Below are 19,583 nucleotides of genomic sequence, written 5' to 3' on the forward strand. Positions count from 1 at the left end.
GGCTGGGAGGCGTTTGGGGGAGCAGGCCCTGCTACTGGCACACTGTGCGAGCGGGGAGCTGGGTTAAACAACCCATTGCCTTGACTCGGGACCTTTGTGTGTGCGTGGCTTGCTGTGAGGGTGCATTTGTTGGAAGGAGGCGGGCTGGGTGTCACCACCCCTGGGTCCTGATGGCATCTCCTGGGTCTCCTCCTCAGCGTGGGGCTGTGTGTGGTGACCTGCCCCTGCTGAGGGACGCCATGAGGGCAGTTCAGGTGCAGTGAGGGCTGAGGCAGCTGTGAGGTAACTGGGTGCAGTGCAGGTTGTGTGGTGTTCGCCAGGTGCTTCACGGACTGTATATGCCCAGCTCCGGGCTCGCAGCTCCACCTAGCGCACACAGCGAGCGGGTGGCGGAAGAAGGGCCGAGCGGAGGCGGCCGCCTCACAGCCGCCGCCTCACATGGCCCCCTCAGCGCCCCCCCCCTCCTCCCGCCATACTGAGGGGCGGGGCCGCGCCGCGCTCCCGCCGCATGCCCGCGCCTGCCCGCCCCCTCCCCTCAGGCGGCGAGGCGGAAGGTTCGAGGCGCTGCCAGGCGCGGCGCGACGCCGGCCGAGCGGCCGATCCGGCCGGGCCCCGGCTCGGCTGCGCTGCGCTGTGGGGCGCTGCGCTCGGCGCTCGGCTCGCGGTGCCTGGCGCAGGGGCGGCCGTGAGGCGGCGGGAGGCAGCGGCAGGGGCAGGGGCAGCGGCAGGGGCAGGGGCAGGGATGGCGGAGCCGTCGGAGAAGCCGTACCGCGCCGAGTACGCCAAGAGCGGCCGCGCCTCCTGCAAGAAGTGCGGCGAGAGCATCGCCAAGGACTCGCTGCGCCTCGCCCTCATGGTGCAGGTACCGCACGGCGCGGCCCGAGGGCAGCGGGGCCGGGGGCCGGGCCCGGGTCCCTCAGGGGGTCCCTCACGGAGCCGCCTCAGGGGCTCCTCCCCGGGCCCCGCGCCCCCTGCTGCGCTTCTCCGCTCCCCATCCCTTTATTTATTTATTTATTTATTTATTCGTTTGTTTATTTATTTATTTTGACTTTTTTTTTTTGCCCCGCTGCGGAGCGCAGCCCCAGGCTGAGGGCCCGTGTTGCAGCAGGGCGCTGTGTGCGGGCCCTTTTTCTCCTCTCCCGGGGAACCCCCTGCGGGCGGCCACGTGCAGCGCGCTGAGGTCTCCGCAGATAGCGTGGGGGGGGTTGAAAGGAGACTCGGGGCAAGCCACCAGCCTGGAGCCGTTTCTGCTGCATCTGCTCTTTTCCTTTGGATTGCTACCTGAAGAACTCCGCGTGGAAGCGGGACTTCCACTGTTTGGCATGCTGTGGGCACCTAGGTCTTCCAGCACCACCATGACTTGGACTTTTGTTTCCACCTGGAACTTGGCAGTTTGTTATCTGTGTGTGCAGCCAGAAAGCAAATTGGTCTCCTTTCTTTTTTTTTTTCATAGTTTATTTAAGAAACTGTGGTAGAGAGAGGTGTGCTGGGAGGAATTCCATAAACCTAAGCCTAGCTTGCCTGGAGGTTCCATTGCCTGCACGGAGAGAAGTCACACTTCAGGTGTGCAACTCAAGTGGTGAAGGAGATCTGCCCCCTTCTGTGCACCCTGCTGGCTGGTGCCCCTAAAGCCTTTGTGCTAGGGACAGAGCCATGAGCAGTCCTCCAGTAAAACACCAAACGTGAGCCCATAGCTCAGGAGAGTGTGATTGAGTGCCGGAGGTGTGTGTGACTTCCAGGAATGTTGAGAGCAACCCTGGTGTGGCAGCTGTGTGGCTGTGGTGCCAAAAGGGTAACCATGTAATCTGATTGTGGGGAGAGTCCGGTAAGAAATAGGCACGTCCTTTGACAGTTCTGGTTGATGGTTCAGTTGTCACTGGGGCTCCCATCTTTGAAGCCTTTCTGCTTCCTTGCTGCCCCTGCATGAAACTCTTTGATTTTTCAGCTCAGAGCCACCCCTCGAGTTGCTGAGTGGTATGTAGAATGCCTTCCTAGGTCAGTAACTCTCTATCATCAGTAATAATAATAATACCACGCTGAGTGCTGTTAGTGCAGCAGGTGTTTGTGTGCGTTGCTCAGAGCCAAACCGCTGCACAGTTATTTGCTCTGATGGATAACTGGAACGGTGACAGGTTGGTACCTAATGTGTCTGAGTCAGAACAAAGCAGAGCGCTCCCGTGATGAGGCTGGAGAGAGAGCTCCAGAGCTGTTGTTCGGGGAAAACTTTGGTTGTGGATCTGTCCTGATACAGGACTTTGGGTTCTAGCGTTCCCTTCAAATTTTGCCTCTGCCTCCTGCAGCCCACTTAGGAATTTCTTCAGGGCATGAGCCAGTTTGCTTGAGAAGTGGTCCTCAAAGGGACTGTGTGTCCTGCTTGGTGGTCTTGCAGAGCGAGGCCAGCAGCCTCTTCTGCTGCAGGAGTCTCAGAGGAGGTTGGAACAGCCAAGTCAAGTGTTGTTACTTGTGCTGCTTTCTCCACAACCTCTGTTTTGTTCTGCTCATCCCAGCAGAAGGACTGATTCTTACTGAGAAGAAATCCCTCCCTGTCTGCTAGGGGTTGGTATAGCCACGTGGATGCTGTTGCCTTTTTTCTTGAGAAATATGGACAGGCTAAGGAGCCCAGTGATAATCTCACTGTTCCTTCCATGCCTGTGCTCTTTGAGATCTCTCAGTTGGCAGCTTGTCTGTCACACTACATTTTCTTCTTAGGCTTTTCCTAAGTCATGTCTACGTGTTAATTTTAAAATAAATAAATTGTATTTACCCAGGATTTTATCTCCCTCCACTCCCTGCCTTGGTTCTGAGTTGCTCCATCTTAGCCTAATGTGCTTTTTTTTCCCTAGTCACCCATGTTTGATGGCAAAGTCCCTCACTGGCACCACTACAGCTGCTTCTGGAAGCGGGCTCGGATTGTGTCCCACACAGACATTGATGGGTTTCCTGAGCTTCGGTGGGAAGATCAGGAGAAAATCAAGAAAGCCATTGAGACTGGAGGCCCTGGAGGAGGTATGCAGAGGTTCGGAGGTTTAGCTAGAACCACGTTCTCTCTTCTCAAGCTATTATTATGGTTATTTGATTGCCACATCCCTCTTAGCAAGTGATGTCAGAAGAATTTCTGTGGTGCCACTGCACTCCAGGGCTAGGACGCTGGCAGTATGACTGTTCTTAAAGGAGGAAAACAAACAAACAAACAAAAAATAAGGCAGTTGGCAGACATATTACCAAATATTTGTTGTTTTTAAGACTTTTGTATTTTGTTTTCAGTTCTCCAGTATTAATGAATGTTCTTGTCATACGCTGTACTGATGGTGTCTTCACTGCAGTGTGTGGTTATGGTAGCTCTTTGACGTTGTTACACAACGAACTGAATTGGAGCGAGTGAGAAGGGTCTAAGTACAGACCAGACCAACCACCCCGAGTCACTCTGTAAACCAAGGATGCTGAGCAGTTTTAGGTTGATGTCTGCCTGTTGAAACATAATACAAAAAAAAAAAAAAAAAATGGCACTTAGAACACATCTGTTTTGAAGCAGAGATGTTTCTGACTCTTGTTACAGTCGGTCTTTAGTAAGACTTCATTTTACACTGCTTTCAGGAGAGAGGTAAAAGGTGTCAGCTCTGTGCTTACTTAGTGATTTTTTTAAAGACTTCCAAAGGTGCAATCCTGTACAATTGCTACTCAGTGGCTTAAAGAAATATTCCTATTTTAACAATGCTTTTAAGCGTGGACTGTTTATCTTGCTCTGAATGAAGATTCTTGATAGACGAACTGCTGAAGTGCAGAGGTTTACTAATGCAGACTGCTAACAATCTGGCATAGAGGAGATTTTTTGTAAAAGTGGGGGAGGATCACATTTGAAGCTGCGCTCTGTGTTTGCCTTTGTTCTCCAGGAAAAGGAGGGGACCAGGAAGGAGGTGGCAAGGCTGAGAAGAGCCTGAATGACTTTGCTGCAGAATATGCAAAGTCTAACAGGAGTACTTGCAAAGGCTGTGAACAGAAAATAGAAAAAGTAAGATTTTCTGTAGTTCTCCGTTTCTTGTCTTTTCTCCCACCAGTCCCAATTCCAGCAGTGGCTTTTTTAATTGCTTCCTGTCCGTTTTGCATACAGAGAGCACTTGGAGCTGCATTTCTGTGTTTGAGAAGCAGCTGTGTCCAGGACAGCTGACAACAAAGGCATCTTTCAGGCACTGGAGCTTGGGCTTTAGACCTGCCAACGCTTCCTTTCGCTTGAGCTTTTGAGCAGGCTGAAACGCTGCTTGCCAGTATTTTTGGTAGGAAGAGACAGGTGTCTTCTGCCTGTCGAAGCACTGCAAAGGTGTAAGCCTCTTCCTCCTCCTTTGTGTGCAGAGCATCTGTATTGGCTCCACTGAAGCAGACAAAAACAGCGATGCAACTAATTAACGGTGCTGCCCTATATTTCAGCGTGTTTCATTAGCCTGCTTTTAAAGGCGGTTGGTGAGATGAAGCTGTGAGCTTGTGATAGGTGAAAATAAACCTGCCAGTTTGGTAAAGTTGATGAGGGTCAAACAGCAGTGCTGATATACCTCTGTCTGCAGAAAGGTTGGTGGCTGGAGCGTAAATGTTTCCTTATTGGAGTGTGAAGTATTGCAGTCTGAAAGTACATAAAACGACTGCTTTTTGGGCATCTGAAAAGTAATTTGCAGTTAGAGGGGGTTAGGTAGTGCTAGCACTGATGTTTGACTGGTAAGGAATGTAAACTAATTATTCAGAGTTGCCTGCATGGGGTTTGGCGATGTGATCTTTGCTTGTTTAAGTTAACTGGCGGTCAGGGAGTTGGAGGAGTAAAGACTACATGATTACCTGTTTTGAACGGTTTTTGAACAGAAAATTACTTAAAGGACGTGTTTTTTCCAACCTAGAAAGAATATTAGTGGAAGCAGAGGGACTGTAGGGAAGGGCTTGAGCAATAGCTGCAGGCATTTCGCAGGTGTTTAGGAAGCATCAGCTTAGTAATGAGCTTACTAATATCCTGCTCTTTCCGGAACGGCCTAACAGTTGCTTTGTCTCTTTACCCTGCTCTAGGGACAGATTCGGATTTCCAAGAAGATGGTACATCCTGAAAAACCCCAGCTGGGAATGATCGATAACTGGTACCACCCAGACTGCTTCGTGAGCCGCCGAGCGGAGCTGGGTTTCCTCCCAGCATACGGGGCCGCCCAGCTCCTTGGCTTCAGCATCCTGAAAGCTGAAGATAAAGAAACTCTGAAGAAGCAGCTCCCAGCTACCAAAAGCGAAGGGTATGTGTGGAATGCAACGATTCGCATTGTTACTTACCTTCGCCTACATCCGTGATGAATGTATTGTGTCATTGCTGTGTCTCTGTTAAAAGAAGAGCAGCTGTAGGAGGATGTGGTACTCCTGTGGCTTTAGGTAAATGACAACAGCCCCATTCCCCATCCCTGGGAGTCTGTAGTGTGCTTGCCCTTGTGACTTCCTTGAGGGAAACACAGAGACCAGCAGCTGTGACTTACAGAACTGATCTGGGGCTTTTAGCCCTAAAATGCGTACTTAATACAAATGGATACTGGATGAGGACCTCCTTGTGTGATGCTGTTATCAGTGACGGTTTCCCTGGTCTAACCACTTACTAGACAATTGATCTGATCTCTTATCTATGTACTGCTGATCTGGGACAGATGCTGAGTCTGATAATGTCACTTGTTGGCTGCCTTCACGCTTGGATGTTCTTGTTTGCATAATCTTTCATGGTACAACTGAAATCGTATTGCCTGGCACTGAAATTTTGAATGGAGGCTCTTGACAAAAGTTGTGTTAACAGAGAAGCCCTTCAGGTGGCTTGCTAGCTTTGCTCAATCTTTTTCTGGTGGTGAAGGCTTCTGTTACTTGTTTTTTGAAGTGACTTTGCCTGGCATCATGCCTCATAACACCAGCCTGTGTTTGATTTATTATTTTTTTCCATGGAGAAGGAAACAAAGTATTGCTGGGTTCTACAAACAGGAAAGACGGTGTCTGTAAGATGTTGGGCTTTTCCATGTTCTTTGTAGGCTGAATTCAGTTCTATTTTTATAAGGATTCACTATGAAACTGCCCAGTAAGACTTGACACTGGCTTTGGTCCTGTAAGTGGGTGGCTGGTGGACGTGATTCAGAGCCTTTCAAGTATCTCAGTGTCGTCCTTGGTTATAGGTAACAGTGGAGCTTGTGTAAACTGATCTGTGTGGTGTTAAGAGGATGCCATTCAACTTCCATGTTTTATTCTTGGTTGGCAAGCAGCTGCTCCAGAAGCATTCAGCAGTGGTGCAGGTGCCATGGGGAAGGTCCTGCAGCGCCATGCAAATGGGGTGCTCCTGGTGCTCCCCCGTGAGCCCTGTTGGGTCCTGCACCAACTGGTTGTTCAGCTGAGCTGCTGCAGGCTGTGGCCTTTCAGGCAGAGACGAGCTGTGTGACTCCCTGCTGACTTACCTCTTCACACGGGCACTTACCCTCTGCGTGTTGCAGGCTATAAGTAGAAGCACAGTGTTTTCACATACTTGCAAAAATATTAAGGCTTTGGAAAGATAGGCCACAGAGTAGTTTGCCAAGTCACTGTGTAAATAAAAGCCTGGAATTGCAATGGAAAAAAGCTTATGGTGATGTAGGGTACTGTGAACCCTGACCTCATGCCAGCAAAGCAGCAGAACAGCTGATCTCTTCTGCTCTCTAAGCACTGCATGAGCAAGCCCCTCAACTGTGAGGATGCTGGCTGGCTCTTGTGATCCACACCACCTTTCTTCTGCTGTCTGGGTTGTGTGTTTGAGCCAAGGGTAGTAAGAATCAGTTGAAAAAGTAGCTGTCTGTCAAATGAACTGAATGAATGGGACTATAAATAGAGTGGAGAGGTGGGGGTGTGCTTCCTACCTGGTGATTGCCTGCCAAGATAGCAGACAAGTTCTGAAGAAGCAAACCCTACAAAAAAAAAGAAACAGCCCAGGAGCTTGGGTGAGATGCAGTTAGCTCCTGTCATTCATCCTGTGTGTTCAGTCAGATAACTGAAATTAATGACAGAAATTGCATCTTCTCGCAGAAAAAGCATTAGAGCATCTGCTGTAGGTGAGATCCTGAAAATGAACTTTGAAGTTCTCTCTGCCTGTGCTGCAACCAAATTACATCTTGTGTCAGGTGTTGTCTGCAATTCAGCTATGACGTAGCCAAATTCATGTGCTGCTTCTGCCTGTCTAGCCCGTGCTCTTCAGAGAAGCTCCAACTTGGGCTGCCCCATCAGCCCTTTCTAAAAAAGTGCTGGTGTGACATCTCTATTGCAGGTGAGTGAAACCAAGCAGGGTTACCAAGAATAGGATGGGAAAATCTCTTCCCTCTGAGGGAGAAAAGATAGGAGAGCTTCCTGCAAGAATCCTGGTGGCTTTTCTTGGTTGGCGCTGGGTGAGACATGCTGACCCCCTGGGCTGCAGGCTGTCCTGCCTGAGTGTCAGCATTTTGCAGGCTCGGGGAAGGGAGGGTCTTTGTGTCCTACCCAGTGGCTTCTCTGCAGATGGTGCACTCCTGTACTGGTGTAGGAAAGGCAGTAGCAGCTTGCCTGGTCCTTTTCACTCTGCTTCTTTGGTTTTGAGCATGTGGTTTTGCCCTCCTGCTTTGATCTTTAATGCCATCTGCTTCTGCAATGTTTTCTACCTTGCTTGCTTGAGTAAAATTGCTGCTCAGGCCAGGAACCAAGTGTCATTCTGGAGGTGCCATCAGGTAGCACTTGATTAACTGCAGCTTGAGGCAGAGGGTAAGTGCTCAGGTCAGCAACAATCTGCAAGTGCTTCACAGAGAGAAAGGAAGGGGGTACCAGCTCCTCCCTGCACCAGCTGCTTGCTTTATTCAGGGTTGCTCTGACTGTCCTTACCTCTTCATTTTCATTGTAAGGAGAATGTGAAAGACAGTAGATGGTAAGGAAGGGTCAGGCTAGAGCGTGCCAGTTCACCTTCCTCTTCACCCTCTTGAAAGTTTGGATAGACCTTGTAGTTCTCTATCTACCAGGGAGGTGAAAAGTGCTCTGCATTTGATGCTAAGTACTAGTCCTTTTAAACAAGCTGTTGGACCATACGTGTTGAGTGCCTGGACTGCCCCTTCCCCAGCAGGAGAAAGGGCGTACACAGTAGCACCTGGCTGCTGCTGGCAGCACGTGGTATTTGGTCCCAAGGGTGGCTGATGGCTTGTGTGTCAGTGAGGATCTGTTCTGTCAGTTCTAAAACTTGCAGTTCTGCGCAGACGGGAGGTGAATTCAGCTTTGCCTGTCCCTTCTTCGAACTATAAAATAATGATTAGACTTTAAGTCTTCAGCATAGCCAGGAACAAAAGAGAAGGTGGGAAGCCTGCAGCTTTATGCCTCAGCAATCCAAATGATCCTCCTCATTCTGCAGGTTGGGTGGCTGGATCAGGTATGGCAACTGCTCTGTACAGGAAAATCAACCCGCTGTCCCCTTAACTCTGAGAGGCTGCCAAAAGTGCAAGTTCCTGCTGGGATCTGGATGCTTTCCCTTGGTCCTAAGGCATCTCAGCAGGGTGATTGCCTTCCAGTGGTTTGAGTCCTGGCTTTCCTCTTTCCAGAGACAAGTTACTACACAGCCATGGGTCTTGGCTTGCTGGAGGCAGCCTGACTCTCAGCCTGCCAAGGGAGAGAGACTGCAGATACACAGCACTTGGGCACCCATCCTAAATACTTGCATGATTAAGCCCTCTGGCTTGGGAAGGTACAACAGGGCGCTTTGTGCTCAAGCTGATGTGTTTTTCCCGGATTATGCTGTGTGCTTCTGATTTGGTTAAAAATTCAGGAGCTGTGACTCTCATGGTGAGTGCTTTGTTTTTCATGCTGTAGTGATCTTCAGTGGATGCTCTGGCCTTGCTCCTTGTGGGGGTTGCAGCCAAAGAGGGGACTTGCATGGTCTGGGGACCTTTGAAGGCACAGCTGTGCTTGTGCTGTATCCATTCTTGCCACACTGGTTCCTGCTTATGTGATTTAAGAAAGAATATGGACTTTTTCTTGCAAAATGCAAGCAAATGCTGTTAGCCTGGTGTAGCCATCGTGCGTCCCCTGGGGTAGCAAACCTTGCAGCACAGCCCAGGCTCTGACCGATTGGACCTTGCAAGGGGACAGCTGTGAGATCAGATCTTCTGCAAACCCAGCACCTTAGAGATTTACAGAACGGTCTGAGTCATAATTTGGCCAGAAGTGCTAACAAAGGGCTATGGTAGCTACTGCAGATGAAATGAGAACTCGCCCCAGTTTTAGGCCCAGGATACTTTTCCTAGAACTTGCAGGTCCTCAGGGAGCACCTTTCAACATCCTCCTGCAGCCTTATAGCTAATAAGCTGTTGTACTAAGTTTATCTTAACAGTAGCAAAGCACTAGAAGATGAAGTGTTGAAAATTGTGGAGGGCAACTGAGAATATTAACTGTGACTTAACCATCAGCCGCAGCTTATAAAGTTAGAATTTGCATACTTAAAAAGACTCCTGGCTGATGTTTCTAAAGAACAGCAGCTCTGTCAAAATGAAGTGCAAGTTGTCCAAGCTGTGCTCATATTGTGCCTCAAGTGCCAGGTCCATCCTGGCTCAAATGGGATAAAATTTCACTTTATTTCCTCACAGTGAGAACATGCACTGAGATGATTTGTTGACACCAATGTGTTTTGAAGCCACGCAGACCAAGGGGATGACAGAAGTCTGGAAACATAAATGATCTTCCTCTGAGGTCTCTCGTTCTTCAGAAGTCTGCCAAAATCCCCTGGCTTTCATTTGGCTTCCTTGTCTTTCTTGACTGCCGTTTTCTATAACTTCTCCCCGTGCAGCTCTAAGGGCCCAGCTAATAATGGTATATTTTAGCATACAGAACTGCAAGGTAGTAAGTACATCATAAAACCACCGTCAGCCTGGGAGTACTTTACAGGTGGAAACTTCCTCCTGTCTGATTTCAGAGATCAGACTTAATTCCAAGCTGAAGAGGAGCTAGCTGGGAAGTATCAAGTTTCCCAGTGTGTTAACTTATTAGAAGTATTATATTTGCTGTCCTTTATTTCAATATGCACTGTCTTAGCTGAAAAATGAAGCTGTTGATTCAGCTGAAAGATACTATAGTCCTGTCTTTTAACCTTCATTGCTACCTCTCCTTGGATGTGGAGAGGTGTAAGTATACACAGTAAGTTTTATCTATGCCTTTGGAGTAACTAATATAGGTGTGGCTGAGTATGCCTGAAGCTCTGTGTTGTAGTATTTTCTGTGCTCTTCTGCCAGATCACAGTTATCTTGTGGAAAAGCTCAGTGTGCCTGACCTGATTGAGGTGGCTGTTGCAGAACCAAGTACGTATTTGCAATCTAAAATCGAAGAATTTGATAAATTGGGCTTGCCTGCTAAAACTCAGGACATTCAAGCCTCTACAGATATCAACAGTCAATAAACAGAGTTCTAGGAACATAAATATTAAATAAATGAACATAGCGTAAATTAAAATAACTTTGTGTGTGGTGTTTGCTTTTTCCCTATTAGGAAGAGAAAAGGAGAGGAGGTAGATGGAAATGTGACTGTGAAAAAGAAGCAGAAAAAAGAGAAAGAGAAGGAATCAAAGCAGGAAAAACAGCTGAAGGTGAGTTTTAGCTGATCAGATCCTACAGACTGCCTTGTTAGAAGAGTGTAGTGTCAGGCCCTAACTGAAGAGCTGTGGCAGCTGGAGAGAGACTGTACTTGGTGTCCAGACAAAGCAGAGCTGCAGTGCAGTGGCTTTAAAAATCTGTTCTAGCTGTTTGGGTAAAATGTGTGATTCTCCCCTTTGGCAAAGCTTCTTGTTGCTCTCTGTCTCCCAGGCTGACCTTAAAATCCCATGGGCTTGCTAAAACCTTGTCCACATGCTGCAGTTTGAGGTGTGTTCTTAGTGATTGACTGCAGGCTGCTGAGCTGCTGGCTTTTGTTAACAGGAACAGACGGAGCTGATCTGGGGCATCAAGGATGAGCTGAGGAAGGTCTGCTCCACTAATGACCTGAAAGAGCTGCTGATTGCCAACAAGCAGGAAGTGCCTTCAGGGGAGAACGCCGTAAGTAGTCGATTTACATGTGTGCTGGGTCTTCAGTGAAGCCAACCCACACTGATACTGCTGCAAAGTCCACAAGAATGCAACATGTTCCTAACAGAAAATTTCAGAAAGAAAAAAAAAGTGCAAACCCCAGGCCTTTTGTCCCAGGACTCTGATGATATTGCTATTACATGGGCTTGTGAAGGCACTGCATGGTGGTGTCTGATGCTGAATTAAATGTTTTGGTCTCAGCGATGTGCTGTTTTTCTGCTGTGTCCCAGCTGCTCCCTGTTTTTGTCGCTGGCCTTGGAAGGCCAGCTGTGTCCCAGGCCGCATCAAAAGATGCGTGACCAGCGGGGTGAGGGAGGTGATTGTCACCCTCTACTCTGACCGTGTGGGGCCCCACCTGGAGTGCTGCAACCAGGTTTGGGGCCCCCAGCACAAGAAAGATGTGGACCTGCATCCACATGGATGGGATGGGAACTGTCTAGACTCAAAATGGTCAAGAAAATCTCAAGGCAGGAAGACTGGGATTTGTGTGAGCCTACATTCCCACCTACGTTCTTGTGCTCAGATGCAGTATCTCATCTCCTCCTTTCCCATTCCTGTGCTGCTCTCTGGTCAGGGGCCGTGTGGTAGATAAGTTCTCCTGAATGCTGACTCCAAATAGGAGATACCGTGAGTCATGAATGTGAGTGAACAGGTGTGGTGTGACTGGGGAAACTTCATGCCATGTTTAAGGCACTGTAAATCAAATAATTCTGCAAAGAATCTTGGCTCATGTGCAATGTACATATGACATGAAGCACTGGAAAAGTCTGTCTGTGTGCCAACACCTTTACAGTAATTTTCTTGTCCAGCCCAGTGTAATGCAATGTGTGGGCTTCCAGTTTGCTCCTGCTGTGACATGTTTTATATTCCTCGTGGCTTTAGATCTTGGACCGAGTGGCAGATGGGATGGCATTTGGAGCTCTGCTTCCCTGCGAGGAGTGTAAAGGACAGTTTGTGTTCAAGAGCGACGCGTATTACTGTTCAGGGGACATCACTGCCTGGACTAAGTGCGTTGCTAAAACACAGACTCCCAACAGGAAAGACTGGGTAATCCCAAAGGTGGGTATTAATTGCAAAATCGATGATCTGAAGTATGTTTCTTTATTGATGTTTCCTCTTACAGGGAGTTTGAATAGGCAGCAGTCAGTGTTGGATGCTAGGGGGCAGAGTGCACTGCACTGCTGAGCCCCTGTGACAGTGGGGAGGTCCTGTCACAGCTATGTCCCTATAGGGCTAAGCACCTAATACACAACAGTCATCTTTTTTTTCCCCAGTAACACTACATTAAGAGATGTTGCTGATTTGATTTGAAACTAGTCATTTATCTTCTTCTAGCTTTGGTTTTCCAGTCAGTAAACTGGGTTTTTGCCTGCCTGAATATGAATCCTAATCTCAGAAATCTGCAGTAAATTACAAAATCTGACCAGTGCTCAATTTAGCCTTAACATTTTCTAATATTATTTGTTTATAAAGTCTGTTTATGCTTCCATCCCCCAGGAGTTTCGTGAAATTCCTTACCTCAAGAAATTTAAGTGTAAGAAACAGGATAGGATATTCCCTCCAGAGGCTGCAACTGTGAACTCTGCGCTTCCTCCACATGCATCTGCTCCTTTGACAGAGACCGTTTCTGCACCCCAAGGTAAGTGGAGCTCAGGATGTGTAATGCCATTCCTATCAAAACCCTAACCAGGCATGCTGTTTGCTGTTCTACTGCTGAGCGATTGAGATTCTGTGGTGAGAAACAGCATAGCAGAGTCTCATGTGCTTCATCTTCCTAGCAGAGGTAGACCCTGTTATGGTGGGTTGCCTGGGGACATGTGCTTGAGATCCTGGTTGTTTCCTGACAGATCATTTTGGGTATGTTTTGGTATGTTTGTGATGAATTGGAAATTTAAAGGCCTGTGTTCTGAGTGACATCTGCTGTGAAATGCCTTCTTGCTTGACTTCTTGGGGAACATCCAGGGACCTTAGTTGTGCCAGACTCCTTATTCCATGTCCAGTGTCACCTTTTTAAGGTCAAGAGGTTGTTTGAAATCCTCTGCTTGGATTTGGTCTTAACCACTGACTAGCAATGCACAAAGATACGCTGTCTCCAACCTGTTCCATGACAGTAAATTCTATCTGTTAATTAGAATTAAGCCCAGGTTGATCTGTTTGCTGGCAGCTTAACTCACTTGTGTTTGGGTGGTAGTGGGTGAACAAACACCTCAGTTGGTCAACCAGAGTTAATAGCGCTCACTTCAGAAGTGGGGATACGCTTTGAGATATTTCCTGTGTCTTGGGTCCACCCACATGGCAAAGCTCGTTGCATCAAAGTTTACACTGTGATGTGATGGAGCAGCAGCTGGTTACCAGTTTGCTTCTGTCTTGTTACGGGGTTTGTATGATTCAGCCAACTTACAACTTTTGTACTGTCTGAAAGATCAAAACTCAAATGTATTGTAACGTGGGAACACTGTTGCTTGAGACACAAACCTTCAACTCTTCAAAACCAGATTTCCTTTTGAAGAGGCAGGAGCTTTCACGCTGTCCAGGCATCAAATGATGAGGGAAGCTGAACAGTCTCTAGTAGCACAGTGTTGAAGCAGACTGATTTTTATTTTTGTTGAAAAGAAAAAGAAATGCAGACAACTAATGTGCATACATATCCATCCTTCCTGCCTTCTGTCCCTTCTGTTTGTTGGGTGTGCTGGGTTTTGTTGCCTCTCCTAGGGGAATGGAAGCCTTCTGCCACTTGCCTTAGCACAGGTCAGGCCTATTTAGACCCTGGTCTCCCTGCTGACTGAGCTGATTGTTCCGAGTGTGTGGGATGCTGTTCATTTGTATTTGTTATTTGTCTGGGGGGCTTTGTGCTTGTCACTAACATGCTGTGTTGTTTCCAAACCCCTAGACAAACCACTGGCCAACATGAAGATCCTGGCTCTTGGAAAGCTGTCCAAGAACAAGGAGGAAGTGAAGAACATCGTGGAGGAGTTGGGAGGAAAGATGACGACAACAGCTAACAAGGCCACGCTGTGCATCAGCACACAGAGTGAGCAGCCATGCAGTGCTTTCTGGTAGTGCTCCTCACAGAGCTGAGCAGATCAGAGAGGGTGCACGTCCTGAGAGCTCTCTGGATTAGTGTTTGGGCTAGGAGGAGTGTTTGTGTGCACACACTGCCTTAGTGTGCTTGGAAACGTAAAGACAATGTGTGCTCTTTAAGTTTTACTCCCCTAGTATATTAATCTTGTGGGTTGTGCCATGAGGCTCTGTTGGGTTTGCAGCAGCTGAAGCTCAGATCCCTGTGCAGAGCGTGGTGGTGTGCGAGCCAGTGTTGGTGGACTGACAGTGCTGGGGACTCTAACCTCGGAGAAGCCACCCTTGCCTTGGAGAAGCTGTGGAGTTGACTGTGGGCGCTTGAGGGCAGTGTTTTCTCTGGAGACAGCTCTTGCTCCCTGTTGGTGTTGACCTCCAAACTGGGTGCTGAGGTAGGAGATCTGCTCCCACCTGGTAGGATGCCCAAGAGGGCAGCCCCAGCCCAGCTCTAGGAAGGGGAGAGCTGGACCAGCCAGGTAAAACACAAGTGTTCCTGCTCTAGCCCAGGCTACGGTCTTGAACGTTGTGGAAATGTATTTCCTCAAAGCTTTGGAGCCCTGAATCATGGCCAGAGGTAGGGGCTAAAGTCTGAAACCTCATTGATTTATTTTTGTCTCTCCCTTCCCCACCCTGCTTATTCAGAGGATTTGGAGAAAATGAGCAAGAAGATGGAAGAAGTGAAGGAGGCCAAAGTCCGCGTGGTCTCAGAGGCATTTCTTCAGGACGTGAAATCCTCCAGCAAGAGCTTTCAGGAGCTTCTTTCTATCCATGCAATTTCACCTTGGGGTGCAGAGATAAAAATGGAGCACCACGAGGTGGCCGTGGATGGGAAATGCAGCAAGCCCCAGCATACGAAGAGTGCTGGGAAGGTCAAAGAAGAACAAGGTGATGAACAATGCAGTTGTTTCTCCAGGGGCCTGTTTAATGCTGTGTGTGTGCACAAAACAAACCTGGGTGTAGTCCAGCCTCGTGTTTTGCTAGAGTTCTCTGACTTTTTTTTTTTCTCATAAGAAATTTAAATAATCAAGCCTTGGGACGAGACTAGCTTTAAGTAAACAGGAAGCTGTCTCCTGAACTGGCTGTCATTTGTCCTAGGTCAGTCTGGCTTCAGAGATCTTTCATCCTATACGTGCACAGGCTCCCTGACATCAGTCTGAACTCTTCCCCAAAACACTTTCTCTGCCAGTCTGGGTCGCTGTTGCAGCTTCAAGGAGCTGCTGGAGCACTAAATTGTGACAGACACTACTGTGACCACCCCCACCAGGGGTGCTCACACGTGAGAAAATGCTGGAGCCCAAAGCAATGGTGTCTTGTAGTGAGTATAGAATGTATTTTATTTTTTTTAATGAAGGAAGGAAAAATCCAACACCAGTGGCATTGCTTATGACTGCCGAGCAAGTTTGCATTATTCATGCTGCAAAGTGAAGAAAGCCATTAGATCTGCTCGGAACCTATCTTCAGAACCCATTCTTTTCCATATTCCCTAAGCTTTTGGTTTCTATCACTCAACTGGGTGTGTTATTGCCAAACTATTTCACGGCAGCAGAATCTCTGAGCGGGCTGAATGTCCCACATACTCCCGATGGGGTTTTTAAATCCTATTTAAACATAACCACAAATATGACTTTTATCTACTGTGTAGGTGAAAAAATGGTACAGCCTGACATTTGGGGCCAGGAGGAAGGAAAATGGATGTTATGTGGGGAGACCTTGTTTTTCATTTCATTGTGTGGGAGCTGGGGGTGGATGGCAGTGAATTGGCTGCTAAAGGCAGCTAAAAAAAAATCATTGACGTGCTGGTGTTCTTGTACTGGGAACCTGATTTAAAGTCTGATTAAGGCCATAATTAGGCAAATTGAGAATTTGTATCTTGATTCAAGTTAAACCACGTTGCCTGCGTAGGAAAAAAATAACTCCTTATTCCTGCAGGACCTAGCAAGTCTGAAAAGAAAATGAAGCTAACAGTTAAAGGTGGAGCAGCAGTAGATCCTGATTCTGGTGAGTGATTGCAATGATTGAACCTGTGCCACAGCCCGCAGGATGTGTGATTGTTTACAAAATAGATTTTTCTGTGAAAGGATAAGGGTTTGGAGTCCTTAACATAAAGGTTAAGGGTTAATATAAAAATTAAGGATTCCACAAAAGGAAACCTGATTTTTTAAAACAGCTTTTCATGCTTTCAAAGGAAGGCTATTAATTGACATCTAAAGATGGATTTTCCAAGATTTTCTTGTGCAGCTTTCTGAAGGATCACTTAAACTGAAGAATATCCCTTGCTCAGCTTCATGAGCATCTGTCAGAAGAGTGAATAAAAGCCTAGCCAGTAGAGGCCATGGGTCTGGCATGAGTATCTGCCTCAAGACTCTAACCTGGGGGGCAACCTGTGCTGCTCTCCAAACCTACAGTGTACAGATGTCACCGTGAGAAGTCATATTGCAACCAAGACGAGCCTTCATTTTTTCAGTCCATTTTCTAGTGTGACACCTGCAAAACTATATCTCTTGAGAATTCCTCCAGCCAGCCATGCAGTGTTAAATACTACATTTTAGATGGTCCTTTCTCAAACATACAATTCTTTTTTTCTCAAGTTAGGGTTGAGGTCCTTTCCAATACATCAAAAGGTGTATACTCACTATCTGTTGAAAAGGAAATATGCTTTAAGTAGTTTTGAATGAGCATGTTATCACTGTTCTTTCCAATAGTTTTGTTAAAATGCATACAACTTAATGAAATGTCTGTGTGAACGTGAATGTAGCAAGGCAACCTAAAATGGTAACCACTTCTGTATTCTCATTTTCTTCTCTGTAGGTTTGGAGGATTCTGCTCATGTGTTTGAAAAAGGTGGAAAGATCTTCAGTGCAACTCTTGGTCTAGTAGATATTGTGAAAGGAACGAATTCCTATTACAAACTGCAGCTCCTAGAGGATGACAGAGAGAGCAGGTGAGTTTAGCTTTCCCCATAAATGCCTTTGTTTACTTTTTTTCCAATAAGTACTGGATTTTTTCTTTCTACAAAAAGAAGGAATGGGCAAAATGTTTTTCTGAGGATATGCAAACATCCAGGGAAGGTTTCTGCCCTGTATGGAGACGTTTCATGCAAGATTCCCATTCTTGCGACCCGGGTCAACTTCCTCGTAAGGGGGTGTCGAGAGGCAGGAGACCTTTTCTCCATTAACACCAGTGACAGGACCCGCGGGAACGGGGTTAAGCTGAGGCAGGGGAAATTTAGGCTTGACATCATCAAGAACCTTGAGGGGGTTCTTCACAGAGAGGGTGGTTGCACACTGGAACAGGCTCCCCAGGGAAGTGGTCACTGCACCGAGCCTGTCTGAATTTAAGAAGAGATTGGACTGTGAACTTAGGCACATGGTCTGAACTTTTGGGTAGACCTGTGCGGTGTCAAGAGTTGGACTTGATGATCCTTAAGGGTCCCTTCCAACTCAGGATATTCTATGATTCTATGATTCTTTGTGGTGTTGACAAAACCTAAGTTGGGAAGTAATAAAGGTTGCTGAATTGTTTCTGGAAGCATTCATTCTTGCATCCTAGGAGAAGTGAGGCTCATACAATAAGAACCTTCTCAGGTCTAGATTAACTGACTAACAGGAGGGCCGTGCTGCTCTGTGATTCATGGCTGCCCTTAAAAATACAGGAGAAGGTTCTTCTGTTTTAACATCTAAGACCACGTGCATGAAGTCTGCGGGAATCTCTCCCATATTCTCCAACTTACTTTTGTCTTCTAATTGTAGAGCTGTAATTCTGGGAAACAAAACCAGATTCTGCCTGTTCCACCACAGCGTATTCCTGAATTGAGTGTGCTGCTGCTTAGCAAAATGCATTGAAATGGTCAGGGGGTGATAATGCGTTTAGCTTTCCAGTCTCATCAGGCATGTGGCAGAGCTGTCCAGGGGTTGTATTTCTGACAACAAATAAAGAAGTGGAGAGGCTTCTTTGAAGTGGAATTGTGCCCACAAGCATGCAAAGGATGCACAGAAATCTGGAGGAGTTAATAGCTGTCAGCAACAAACCTGGTTCATTTCTGGATTTATTTGTACTCTACCTTGTTCATTGTAAGCTTTTCTTGCTGGCTCCTGCATTTGGCGTTTGTACCTGGATCTGTGATTGGTACATGGAGGGATCTCAGCACCGCGTTTTGCACCTGACAAATTGGAATGTTTGCTTGATTGTATCCCTGTAAATAATACATAAGCTTACACAAGTTGGTATCGATAATACAAACATGTACTTGAATTGTTTATTTGAGAAATGGGAATCTGAATTCTAGGATTTTGAGTCATAGGCTTAAAAGTGCATGGTGTTTGTTTTTCAAATACACCCCAGAAGTCTGAAGATGTGTATTTATGAAGCATTGACTGAAGCGGTGATAGCCTTTTTTTTTTTTCTTCGCCTGTGCGTGCATTTGTCTTCAGGAGTGTACGTCTGGTCTGTTTACAGTGGGTGTTTATTACGCCAGTTTTTGGACATATGCTCTGTGGTGGCTCTTCTGCTGCTCTCCTGCAGAATGTCTCCCCTTAAATTCATGGTATGGAAATGGCTGATTCACAGTTGTATGATTGTTGCAGAATCGGTTTAAATCGTACTGAGATCTAGAGTCAGAAATCTTATATCTGTTGTTTTTTTTCTCATGTTTCACTTCTGTAGGTACTGGGTGTTTAGATCCTGGGGTCGTGTGGGCACTGTAATTGGGAGTAACAAGCTGGAGCAGATGCCATCAAAAGAAGATGCTGTTGAACACTTCCTTAACTTGTATGAAGAGAAAACCGGCAATTCGTGGCATTCGAAGAACTTCACTAAATATCCCAAAAAATTCTACCCACTGGAAATCGATTATGGACAGGTAACTCTGAAATGTCCCTGTGCCAGCTGGAGCATTGCTCAGCTGCTTTCCTGTAACGTGCTTCCTGTTGGATCATTTACACTTTAACAAATTTGAGGAATGAAGCGCAGATGTTTTCATTGCAAGGGTTATTCATATAAGCATAGGGAGACCACTGGGAGGACAAATACATGCTACTGTGTGTACTGTTATGGGTATGTTCAAATATATATGTTTTAATAGCGTTGTATGAAAAAGTGTCCAGTCAGGGGGATACTGAGATTCTTACTGCTTGGTCAGTTCACTTTGTTAGTAAAGTAACTAGTGCCTATTCTTTCCACTAGAGAAATAGAGCTGTAGAGCTGTAGATCAAATGAGAGCAGTCGTGTGTAAAGATTAAAGTAGATGTGTTGGTAAACTAGTCTGTTTTCTGTTGTCAACACTGAAGTTTGTTTAGCAATTATTCTTGTTTACTCTTTGTAATTTTACAGATGTTAATTTGACATTAAATGAGCAGTCAGTTCACATACTCCCTTGTCTGAAAATACCATTTTCTTTTATTTAAATAGAGACTTCTCATCTGTCTTCTGCAT

The 19,583-nt window shown here is 46.7% G+C and overlaps 1 protein-coding gene across 1 annotated transcript in view; it reads left to right on the forward strand.

Moving 5' to 3' along the window:
* The first annotated feature begins 660 nt into the window (after positions 1-660).
* Positions 661-19,583, forward strand: part of PARP1 (poly(ADP-ribose) polymerase 1) — a 28,681-nt gene continuing 9,758 nt past the window's right edge. The window contains exons 1-13 of the mRNA XM_082756398.1: positions 661-862; positions 2,844-3,006; positions 3,891-4,009; positions 5,044-5,258; positions 10,507-10,603; positions 10,932-11,048; positions 11,961-12,137; positions 12,576-12,717; positions 13,969-14,109; positions 14,796-15,038; positions 16,083-16,151; positions 16,962-17,094; positions 18,816-19,011. Coding sequence (XP_082612524.1) covers positions 743-862; positions 2,844-3,006; positions 3,891-4,009; positions 5,044-5,258; positions 10,507-10,603; positions 10,932-11,048; positions 11,961-12,137; positions 12,576-12,717; positions 13,969-14,109; positions 14,796-15,038; positions 16,083-16,151; positions 16,962-17,094; positions 18,816-19,011 — 1,932 coding nt within the window. The 5' untranslated portion in view covers positions 661-742. The remainder of the gene's footprint in view (positions 863-2,843; positions 3,007-3,890; positions 4,010-5,043; positions 5,259-10,506; positions 10,604-10,931; positions 11,049-11,960; positions 12,138-12,575; positions 12,718-13,968; positions 14,110-14,795; positions 15,039-16,082; positions 16,152-16,961; positions 17,095-18,815; positions 19,012-19,583) is intronic.

The sequence above is a fragment of the Aythya marila genome (genome assembly GCF_965140915.1).
Source record: "Aythya marila genome assembly, chromosome: 3".
NCBI lineage: Eukaryota > Metazoa > Chordata > Aves > Anseriformes > Anatidae > Aythya > Aythya marila.